The sequence below is a fragment of the Lithobates pipiens genome, unplaced genomic scaffold (genome assembly GCF_037356315.1).
Source record: "Lithobates pipiens isolate NorthernLeopardFrog02 unplaced genomic scaffold, aLitPip1_a1.2 Scaffold_8, whole genome shotgun sequence".
Classification (NCBI taxonomy): Eukaryota; Metazoa; Chordata; class Amphibia; order Anura; family Ranidae; genus Lithobates; species Lithobates pipiens.
Genome location: NW_027507903.1, coordinates 515,698,656 through 515,710,721, shown reverse-complemented (window position 1 = coordinate 515,710,721; position 12,066 = coordinate 515,698,656). Strand labels below are relative to the sequence as shown.

Genomic DNA, 12,066 nt, shown 5'->3' with positions numbered 1-12,066 from the left:
CACTGAATGAGATGTGCCCCTTGAGCAAGTGGCTGCTCTCTTCATTGAAATTCAGAATCCTCTGCCCCCCCCCCCCCCACTCCCCAATAACCCCCATTCAGCTGTAATCTTCTGGTACTGCAGGTGCTGGACCTGTCAGGTACTCGTCAGATGTGCCATCAATGCCTGTCCTTTCTACCCCCCTCCTATATTCATATAAGCCATGCTATCACACCCCCCCCCCCCCCCCCCTCCAAAACAGTATGGCTTCTCTGAATGGGGGGTGGGGGGGCAGGAAGGTCAAGCACAGTCAGCGCGTTTTGACGAGTGCCTGTGATTGGTCCAGTGACTCATATTAACCCTAAGTGGAAGAGGGTTAATATGAGGGAGGCAAATGCAGCATCGGACCAAGGCTACATCCGCTTAGGTGACTATAATATTCACTATATTGTCAAAAGTATTGAGACACCTGCCTTTACACGCACATGAACTTTTAATGGCATCCTCGTCTTAGTCTGTAGGGTTCAATATTGAGTTGGCCCACCCTTTGCAGCTAACAGCTTCAACTTTTCTGGGTAGACTGTCCTCATGGTTTAGGAGTGTGTCTATGAGAATGTTTGCCCATTCTTCCAGAAGCTTATTTGTAAGGTCAGGCACTGATGTTGGATGAGAAGGCCTGGCTAACAGGCTCTGCTCTATCAGGTTGAGGTAAGGACTCTGTGCAGGCCAGTCAAGTTCCTCCACCCCAAACTCGCTCATCCATGTCTTTAAGGACCTTGCTTTGTGCACTGGTGCGCAGTTATGTTTGAACAGGAAGGGGCCGTCCCTAAACTGTTCCCACGAAGTTGAGATCATGAAATTGTCCAAAATGTCTTGGTATGCTGATGCCTTAAAGAGTTCCCTTTACTGGAACTAAGGGGCCAAGCCCAACCCCTGAAGAACAACCCTACACCACAATCCCCCCTCCACCAAATGATTTGAACCAGTGCACAAAGCAAGGTCCATAAAGACATGGATGAGCTTTAAATCAACTGCCAATCCCAGCTATCATATTATTGAGTCTGGGAACTAGAGTCAGGATAGCGGAGAGTCTTTTAGACCCCTTTCACACCACACCACCCATTGTGTCGACGGTAAAACGGTTTTACCGCTGGATTTACGGCGCATTTCGGCCGCTAGCGGGGCGCTTTTACCCCCGCTAGCGGCTGAGAAAGGGTTAAAACCGCCAGCAATACACCGCAATAGCGGCGTTTTGCCGGCGGTATTACAGCGCTGCCCCATTGATTTCAATGGGGAGCAGCGGTGGAGGAGCGGTAAACACACCGCTCCAAAGAAGCTGCTGGCAGGACTTTTTTCTGACGTCCTGCCAGCGCACTGCTCCAGTGTGAAAGCCCTCGGGGCTTTCACACTACACACAATGGTGCAGCTTCTTTAGGGCGGATTGCAGGCGCTATTTCTAACGCTATAGCGCCTGCAAAACGCCCTGTTGTGAAAGGGGTCTTAGGGTTGATGTCTTGCCAGTTTTACATGAGATTTCTTTACTATAAAGCAAGGTAATGGGCACATTGTGATTCTTCTTATTTTGTCTTTTCTGAGTAATTTGAGCGATGTTAAGTAAGGGGAAGTTGTATAAAGAAGGAAGTATCACACATTTTATTGCAAGGAAAGGGCTAACCACAGAACAGCTGTAATTTATTCTGTTTAAACCACAGAGGGGTGTGTATAGAAAGGAGAAAGTAGCTGTTTTTCAAGCTTTGAAGCAGGAACTTGCCTTCATTTCAAATGTCTCTTATGTAGAAGGTGTATAGGCACAGAAACTCTTCCTCTTAGGTTTTTTAAGGCCTCTGCAAATGAGTCCTTTACAAGGGGAAGCCTCCAAAAGACCTCTATGGGCATAATGGGCAATTGGAATCCTCTACATGTACAGTGTGATATAATATATATTGGGGATGCACTGAAATTTCGGCCGCCGAAACATATCGGCCGAAAATGGTGTTTTCGGCAAAATGCCGAAAGGAAAATCTTGCCGATAATGGGGCCGAACATGGGGGCGGGGCCTGTGCGGGGCCTGTGCGGGGCCTGTGCGGGGCCTGTGCGGGGCTCCGCCCCCTGGTGCCGCCTATTGCACGGGTGTTTTCCTGGCTCGTCCCCAGTCCTCCGTCCTCCGTCCTCCCTCCTCCTTTCCTCCCGCCCGACAGTGCGGTGATCTCCGTGTGTCACGGAGCTGTGCATTGAATTGCCCGGGCGGCTGCAGTAACAATGTCCCGCTTCCTGTGACAGACGGTACACTGATCCAATGGCGAGACATTGAATCAGCGTGACGTGATTACAGGAGGCGGGACATTGTTACTGCAGCCGCCCGGGAAATTCAATGCACAGCTCCGTGACACACGGAGATCACCGCACAGATCCGGGCATGGGTGAGGCTGCATTTAGACACTGCATAAGGGGGAAAGAGTGTGCCCAGGGCAAGCATTGCAGAGTTTTGTCCGCAGCTAAATCAAGTTTTTTGTGCCCACAGTGCTGCTGCATCCAAAAGTCATTTGTTTGCCTCTGAGACTATCTACCTCTGGCCACTAGTGTGAATGAAGCCATGCTATATAAACCAGGTCACAGGACAAAGGCTGTACTCACTTTTTTTTTTTGCACAAAATGCATGCACAGTGTTTTCCATGTATTCCAATGGCTCTAGTTCACACCATGCAGTCAGTTTCCACACCGGAAACTGACTGCATGGTGTGAACTAAAGCCATTGGAATACATGGAAAACACTGTGCATGTATTTTTAGCAGGCAGGCTACATCTGAGGGGGAACTGGTGAGGCTGCTTTGATCTCCTGTACCATGCCTGCAGTCTCTGACCATCTCCTGTACCATGCCTGCAGTCTCTGACCATCTCCTGTACCATGCCTGCAGTCTCTGACCAGCTCCTGTATCATGTCTGCAGTCTCTGACCATCTCCTGTACCATGCCTGCAGTCTCTGACCAGCTCCTGTACCATATCCCCAGTCTCTGACCAGCTCCTGTATCATGTCTGCAGTCTCTGACCATCTCCTGTACCATGTCTGCAGTCTGACCATCTCCGTTACCATGCCTGCAGTCTCTGACCAGCTCCTGTACCATGCCTGCAGTCTCTGACCAGCTCCTGTACCATGCCTGCAGTCTCTGACCATCTCCTGTAATATGTCCCCAGTCTCTGACCATCTGCTGTATGAAAATATTTTTTAAAAACAGTCATTTTCGGTATCGGTGCTGTTTCGGTATCGGTTTCGGTTTTTGGCCTAGTGTATTTTTCATTTTCGGTATCGGTTTCGGCACCAAAAAACCCATTCGGTGCACCCCTAATATATATATATATATATATAATACAAATTTGTCGTTTTTAAAATCTTAGTATGTCCTGTTTTAGGTCATGCAACTCAGAAATGTTGTAGAGCTTTGGGTGGGATAAAGTCTGCATTTTACCTAGTAGCCAAACCTCAATATTTGTCTCAGATGTTCACAGGCTTTTATAAATGTGAGCTTGATGGACTTCCTCCCCTTTAGGGGGCTTGTTGGTCAGGATCTGGCCAGTTTGGTTAGTGGCTTGGACAAGCAAATGTTTGTTTATGCTTTGGGTTTATTGTACAAAGCCCTATTGCATTGGCTGCCTACGTCCAGGGTGTACGTTCGTATGCATGCCCGTGTTTATACAAGTGCAGTCTGGCTGCTTGGGCGGCTCCTCTTCTCTCCCTAGACGGCCCCTCCCTCTCTGCAATCTTCTGGGACACGTCACAGGTCCCAGAAGATTGCTTAGCCACTAACAGAGCACTGTGAAGCTGCAAGCTGTCACAGCCGGGCGCCCACGCTTACAATGCCGGCGCCGCAGAGAGGCAGGGGAGAGGAGCGAGGCATTGGACGGCCGCATCGCTGGACTGTGGCACAGGTGAGTTCTGTTTATTAAAAGTCAGCAGCTATACTTTTTGTAGCTGCTGACTTTTATTAAACGTAACAACCAGTAGGACGCCTCTTAAAGTTGTGGTGGAAGCTGAAACACCTAATTCCAAGTAGATTGTGCCCCCTAAGGGGGGTTTAAGGCGATTCTTGGTTTCTTATTTAAGACCAAAAAATAAAATGGAGCTGTAGGCGCCTTTTCAAAACGTTACCTGTTCATTCTTAGCTGCTCTGTTGAAAAAAAAAAAAAGCCTAATTACACATCTTAATCGGGCAATGTCAAATTTACAGTCATAACTGAATGAGTTAGAGCAATGATATGTACCGTATTTATCGGCGTATAACACGCACTTTTTTTCCCCTAAAATCAGGGGGAAATCGGGGGTGCGTGTTATACGACGACCCCCCCACCCTTCCTAACCTTTTCTGCCGCTCTCGGCGGCTTTAAGGTATTTTCGGCCGTTTCCCAGCTATTTTCGGCCACATTCGGCGGTTCTCGTCGGCTTTCAGAAAGCCGCCGAGAACGGCCTAGTGCGGCCAAAAATAGCCGAGAACGGCCAAGTGCAGCAAAAAATACCCGAAAGCCACGTGGTGGCACCATTTTTAAAATGGCAAGGAGACAAGGCTGCAATGGAAGGCTGCAAATGACTGACAAGGTTGCATTGATGGGCATTTAAATGTAAGTTTTTTTTCCTTAAACTTCCCTCCTAAAAGTTTTTTCTTTTAAATTCCCTCCTAAACTTGGGGTGCGTGTTATACGCCGATAAATCTCTCCCTCCCTGCTCTGTTCAGATTGGGCCCTAGGAAGTTTCAAACAGAGAGGGTCAGAAGGCAAACGGATTCTACTGCACTCTCTCTTTAGGTAACTCCATAATGCTCTGGGTAGGAATGAGTGATATTTCCCAGAATATCACCAAAATTTGCAATTGTTTTGGGCCAGTGCATTGGAGGGTGTTTAACCCCACAATGAGCTTTAAGTGGCTCCTGAGGGTTGCAGAAGCTCCTTTCCTAGATCAGTTTTTTTGTGACAAAAAGACCCCTCCTTAGCCTTTATTACCTTTTGCTTTTTATAAAAAAAAAAAAAAAAACTGAAAAATTTAAAGTTAAAATAGAAAATGTATGATGATAGTACAGAAAAAATACACTAAGCCCTGGTTCATATTGGTGCGATGTCAAATCAGTGGCAATTGCCAGCAATGGCACCATCCTAATCGGTGCGCCGCCCCACTGATTTCAAAAAGTCATTTCTGTACTACTTTTTTGCGTTTTCGGGGTGCGATTTCTATTGACATCTGTGAAGAAACACTCATAGATGTCTCTGGAATCACCGCTGAAATCGGGACTGACATGGGGGAGTGAAATGGTGCGAGTTCAGCTGAACTCGCACCATTTCATTCCTACAGTCAGTGTGAACCAGGGCTAAAGGGAAGGAAAAACACAAATGAACACTAACTATAACATAACTATACTACTCTTAATAAACCACCACTCAAAGAACACGTCACCGTAGCAAATTCAATAGCTAAAATTGAATCACCCAAATAGGTAATTTGGCAGTGAAATCAATTGTGTACAAATCGATCCACTCATTTCCAGTTCTGGGATGCCAGTGTCATGGATGTACTCTCAAATGTCATGGGTGGTCTTAAATGCTTTTATGAAGAATAAGGAGATTATATAAATATGAAAGCATGAGTTTTTAAAAAAAAATACACTTAAAATTAATATAAAATTATTCTGAAACCAAAAAGGACCCTAGTGCTTCAAAGCAAATATTCTAATTATGTAAAACAATTATTATTTTTAATGAAATTCTGCTACAATACAGATCTCCTACTGTTCTTCCATCAAGTGCACATTAGTAAAGATAGGAGTATGAGTAGGTGTATGCACAAAGCAATAGAGCATATTTTCTCTATACAATTTCTGTGCTACATTTTTGTTAGCAATCATTTTTGTTTGCAATCAAAAATCTAAATATTCTGCAGTTTTGAATAATCATGATATCTGTGGGATAAACTGCAGCCTTTGTGAATGGAAGTAGCAGCAGCTAAGTAAATGTAACCCAGAAATGGCAATTTGAAAAGTGTACAATATCATTCAGATTTCTATTCAGACAACATTCTGTATTGCCACCTGCTGGTCGTTGCTGATATTGCAATGTTGTAAAAAAAAAAATTTTTGTTTCTTGTGAATGTTAATCTTAGTGATGATATTTGTATTATTATTATTAGGGCTGGGGAAATTAAAGATTAATTCCTTGATTAACCATTAATTTTTTTGATCAATCAAAATTCTTTTGATCAGTACTCGCCTCTCCACCGGCTTCCGGGTCTTCAGGGAGTTCCATCAGAGATCCGGTGACCTCAGACATCGACTTCACCAGACTCCCCCCCCCCCCTCCCCAAGTGCCTCCATCTGCTAATGAAGGGAAGGGGGGAGGATTCTGGTGACGTCGATGTCTGTGACGTCACTGGACAGTGATGGTAAATATGGATGTGGTTAACTGGGATCATTCAGTGAGCTAAGTGTAGGCAAATTTGATAACCTCCATTTTTAACATTGTTGTGAAAAAAAAAAAAAATGTAAACACTCTGGTATGTCTGCGTGACTGGCTAAAGTGATGCCTACTATAAATTGACTGACAGTCAATATACTAGATAAGCTTTATAATTAAAGTTAAACTAACTTTCTACGTTTTTTCTTAAAGTTTAATAAAAAAAAATTACTTACGTCAGTGCTACAGTATGAATTTAAAATGTATTTGTGTGAACTGTGAAGTTAAGTCATGGATTGTAGAAACTAACTAGTGTTGGGTGATTGTATATAGTGTATACCACATTTATCACTGACTAATGTAGAGTTGCAATGCAAGGAGATCCTCTAAAAGTAGTTGGATCTGTATGTGCCTTTATAATTAATCAAAATTAGTTGATTAATCGATTTAAAAAAAAAAATTTATCGAACATGAAAATTTTAATCAGTAACAGCCCTAATTATTATTATTATTATTCAAGATTTATATGGCGCCAACAGTTAGCGCAGTACTTTACAATATAATAAATTACTATTCTTGCTTTTAAAATGGCAGTAGCTGTTGCACTGTAAAGTTTCTGAAAGATAAGCAGACATTATATAAAAAAATGAAATATATATTTATATATAAAAAAGAAAAAAACAAAAAATTTGCTGCAAACACAGCCAATAATATATTTTATTTATGCTCAACAGTTTACTATTGGAAGCCCTCTCTGTATCAGAAAAAGTATCCTCGGGTCAACAAGCAAGAATGTGTTTACAGGATATACTTCTAAATTTGAGAAGTGTGCTGTGGCTGTATGTGATTTAATGTGGTTGTTTTCTTCCAGCTGATAGGTCTCCTGATCCTGTGCATTGGCATCTATGCAGAGAGCGAGAGAAGAAAACATCAGACTTTGGAAGGGATCTTCCTGGCACCGGCCATCATCCTCCTACTTCTGGGCATCCTGATGTTTGTGGTGTCATTTATCGGAATGGTCGGATCCTTAAGGGACAACTTGGCGCTTCTTAAAGCTGTAAGTTACAGGGACATATTTTAGGAGGTTTTCTCTTGTGTCATTTAGTTTCATGTTGGAAATAGATTGAAAATACAGGGAAAGTGACAGAAAGGAATTACAGAACTAACCATCAAAGGTACATAGGTTGAAAAAAGACACTAGTCCAACCATAAAAATAAATAAATAAATAAATAAATTGTATCAAACAATCCCATATACCCAATCCTATACCCACAGTTGTTCCAGAGGAAGGTGAAAAACCCCAGCAAAGCATGATCCAAGTTGTTACAGCAGGGAAAAAATTCCTTCCTTAGGTTACCAATGTAGTTTTTTGACTTCTGTCATTGCTTTAGTAAGCAACAGAGTAACCCTGTGTTTTCTCCTTAGAAATTATTTAGAGAAACCTTTAGGTTTCCTGTAACCAACTAAATTTTTTTTTAAAATCAAGTATTGTAAATGCTTACTCCTTTTTACCAATTACGCTTATTAACTTGCAATGTCCCTTTAAAGTTGTGAGAACATTTGACTAGGTAATACTCTAGCACAGCCCCCTTCCTCCTTGTACGTCATAGCCGCTCCTATTCTTGGAGTGTGAAATTACTTTCTGCACTGCCCCAGCTCCTCTACTCTTCCCCTCACCTACCTAGAGGGCTGGTGCAAGGATTTTTGGCACCCTAGGCGAAAACCTCATTTTGCTGGCCCCCCTTGGCCCCACCCCCTTTATCCTGCCCATGTATACCACACCTTTTTAATGAAGTGCCCAGCAAGTGCAGTCTCGCCAGCGCCCATCAATGCAGTCTCGCCAGCGCCCATCAATGCAGTCTCGCCAGCGCCCATCAATGCAGCCTCGCCAGCGCCCATCAATGCAGCCTCGCCAGCGCCCATCAATGCAGCCTCGCCAGCGCCCATCAATGCAGCCTCGCCAGCGCCCATCAATGCAGTCTCGCCAGCGCCCATCAATGCAGCCTCGCCAGCGCCCATCAATGCAGCCTCGCCAGCGCCCATCAATGCAGCCTCGCCAGCGCCCATCAATGCAGCCTCGCCAGCGCCCATCAATGCAGCCTCGCCAGCGCCCATCAATGCAGCCTCGCCAGCGCCCATTAATGCAGCCTCGCCAGCGCCCATTAATGCAGCCTCGCCAGCGCCCATTAATGCAGCCTCGCCAGCGCCCATTAATGCAGCCTCGCCAGCGCCCATCAATCCAGCCTCGCCAGCGCCCATCAATGAATATTTGCTTTCTTCTATTCATTCAGGAGTCATAACACAGACACAGTCCGCCGCTGCATCTCTGACATTATGGAGTTGATTTACTAAAGGCAGAGTGTAGTTACCCTCTGCAAGAGCAGCTGTTCCAGAGCTTAGTAAATGAGCAAAAGCTCTGCTGACTTCAATCATCCAATCATGTGCAAGCAAAAATGCAGTCTTTTTTTATTGGGTACTTTTGAAAAAGTGAAGCTTTACCTCATTTACTAAGCTCTGGAGAAACTGCATTTGCAGAGTGCAACTGAACTTTGCAAAGTGTACATTCTATTTACCTTTAGTAAATTGACCCCTATCTGTGAATGAAGCGGTGGCTGCCTGCTGATGCTGAGATTTAATTGCTTGCTGCAGAGAGAAGAGAGTAGGAACACCAGTGGCCGGGTGCCCTAGGCAGCATTGCGCCCTAGTTTGCCTAGTGGTAGCACCGACCCTGCCTGCCTACCTACATATTTTTATGTAGCTGCAGGGGGAGAAGTGAAGTTTAATACTATAGAGCTTCACCTAAGTGATGACACAAGTCTGCTCTCTCACGTCAGTAAGCTCAATGTTTTGGATATGTATTCAAGGGGGGATTTTACAGTAAATAACATTCCTAAAATCCCTTAAATGCACATTAATCTTATTGGAATGATTTTGTTCAAATGGATGGTTTAGCAACTGGGTCTCTTTAAAGCAGAAATCCATGCAATAGTCTATTAAAATTTGTAGTAAAAAGTTATGTATTTAAATATTGTTGCACTTTAACCTCTTCACACCTAAGAGTAAAACAAATCTTAATGCCTAAGCCTAATTTTGCAATTTTGACACGTGTTAGTAAAACCGTACATATCATCACAACTACTTTGTGCATCCAGGTGTATTATACCGCATTTTTTTCAGGACAAATTGGGCTTTCATTTGGTGGTAAATGGTAATGAATTTCTCCTGATTTTTTTTTTTTATTATTATAGAAGAAAAACTGGCCCAAAATATATTTGTTGCTACTACCAGAACCTACCACCAAAGAGCAACCAAAAATAAATTCTCCTGCTTCTGACAATCGCAGTGATATCACATACTGTATGTGTATGTTAGTTGTTGTTAGTACCCATAATACAGCCCAGAAACAATAGTGCGCATTTTGCCTTTTTTTTTTTCTAATTATACCTAAAACACACTGACACTAACTGACACTGATACTAATTTAAAAAAAAATCCTGTCCAAAATTTCTCTCTCTCTCTCTCACCTCTCTCTCTCTCACCTCTCTCTCTCTCACCTCTCTCTCTCTCATCTCTCACCTCTCTCTCTCTCACCTCTCTCACCTCTCTCTCTCTCTCTCTCTCTCTCACCTCTCTCTCTCTCACCTCTCTCTCTCTCACCTCTCTCACCTCTCTCTCTCTCTCTCACCTCTCTCTCTCTCACACCTCTCTCTCTCTCTCTCTCTCTCTCTCTCTCTCTCTCTCTCTCTCACACCTCTCTCTCTCTCTCTCTCTCTCTCTCTCTCACACCTCTCTCTCTCTCTCTCTCTCTCTCTCACACCTCTCTCTCTCTCTCTCTCTCTCTCTCACACCTCTCTCTCTCACCTCTCTTGTCCGTTCACAGAAGAGACAGTATACATGGGGATGGGCTTCACAGTGAGTTATCACCATGATAGCCAATCAAAGACTATCACAGCGAACAGGGGACCCGTAATCGGATGTTCCAGGTCCCAAATGTTAGAATCTCAGTGAGACCCTGATCTCTGTGCTGGGATTTCCACTCACTTCCTTTTTGGCTATGGGACAGGAAATGAAGCAAAATCCTTGCAATGGGTCACAAATGGCAAAAAAACCTGACAAGGGTTATAACCTTCTCTTACTCTATCCAAAATGGAAAAAGAAAGTCTTGCCTATAGTTCCACTTTAATCTTTTAAGTTGATGGTATAATGTGCAGCTCTCTGAAGATATTTTCACCAAAGGGAATTTTGATCATGCATGCATGCCTGTTTCTGCAAGTCCAATAAAAGGCACAATACACCTGGATTTGCTCATACAAGCAATGTTCTACATCCAATCAGCAAGCTGAGGGCACGCTATTGTACACACTGTGCAGTTGCTGCAGTGGAGTTTGAGAACCTGGCTGTGCTGTCTAACAGGGTTTCATGGATCATTGGACTAGCTAAACAAATTAAACTATTTGTAAATGCAAAATAAAAAATATATAACAAACAGGTTTATACTTACCTGCTCTGTGCAATTGAATTCTTCTGGGCTCTTCCTCTCTGATGAGTGTCCCCCCCTAGAAAGCCACGTCCTATGGGGCACTTGTGCAGGCCTGCTCCTGAGCCTCACTGTCCTGGCCCCATCCCCAGCTCCCTTATCACTGGCTTTGATTGACAGCAGTGGCAGCCAATGGCCTGTGAAACTAGAAAGTGAGGGGAGAGAGCCGCTGTAGACAGGCACAGTGTTGGATCAAATGAGGGCTCAGCTAAGTGTAAGGGGAATGCATTCATGTAAAAAATGTTTAGGCAGGTTGATAGTGCTGGGCTTTCTTATTAGTGTCATAAATCCTGTAATACATGTTTATTTGTGAAATAAAAATGTTACTATAAATATTTACAACCTGAAATAACATCAGTTTCTAAATGCTGAACCTTTCCAAAAAAAATATTTAAATAAAATTGCTAAATGGGAGAACTGAGTAGGGTTATATGCAGATGACATTGCTAGGTGTGACTGTGTGAAGGAATGTCTTGTACACAAGTCCTGTACACATGTACTGCAAGTCCTGTAAGCCGAAATCCCAGTATCGAATATTTACGTGTAGTACAATAATATAATCACTGTCTCCGATTACCTGGAAATGATTAATTATTCATGGTCTAACCTTGTGCTTGGCAGACAGCGAGCCAATGAAACGCTTCTCCCTCCAGGGTATTTACATTTTTTTTTGCAGTACTGGGTTTTCATGTTTGCATAATGTTATTTCTTAGGGGATTACATCTAAAGGAAATAGGCATGGTTTTGTTTAAGGAATGAGGTTATTTAATGTAAAAATCACAAGCGCCTAATGCATTATACAACACTACAGCTTCTTATCATAAATAAAGCCTAAATGTAATGTTTGAGTTGTTATTTTGTTCCAGTAAGATGTGCCTGTATCTATTATTCACAGCAGGAGATGGAATGCGTAGTTATGTTCCCCTGAACCTCTTTGAAGATCCTCTTCGGGTCTGTGCTGAGGACTGGCTTGCTGCAGATGCTTTCTTCAGCATATATTTTATTCCTAGAAGTGTGTTTTCTTTGCAAGGCGTTTTAACGAATTATTTTACATACATTTGTTTAAGAATTATTTTGATCAAATGGGTAGAAACTGGGAAGAGGGCAAATATTTAATGAA

General features: G+C 43.3%; 1 protein-coding gene across 1 annotated transcript in view; it reads left to right on the top strand.

Moving 5' to 3' along the window:
* LOC143960638 (tetraspanin-15-like) overlaps window positions 1-12,066 on the top strand; it is a 243,344-nt gene that overhangs the window by 82,327 nt on the left and 148,951 nt on the right. Inside the window, exon 2 of the mRNA XM_077469420.1 lies at window positions 7,280-7,465. Within this exon, the coding sequence (XP_077325546.1) occupies window positions 7,280-7,465 (186 nt within the window). The remainder of the gene's footprint in view (window positions 1-7,279; window positions 7,466-12,066) is intronic.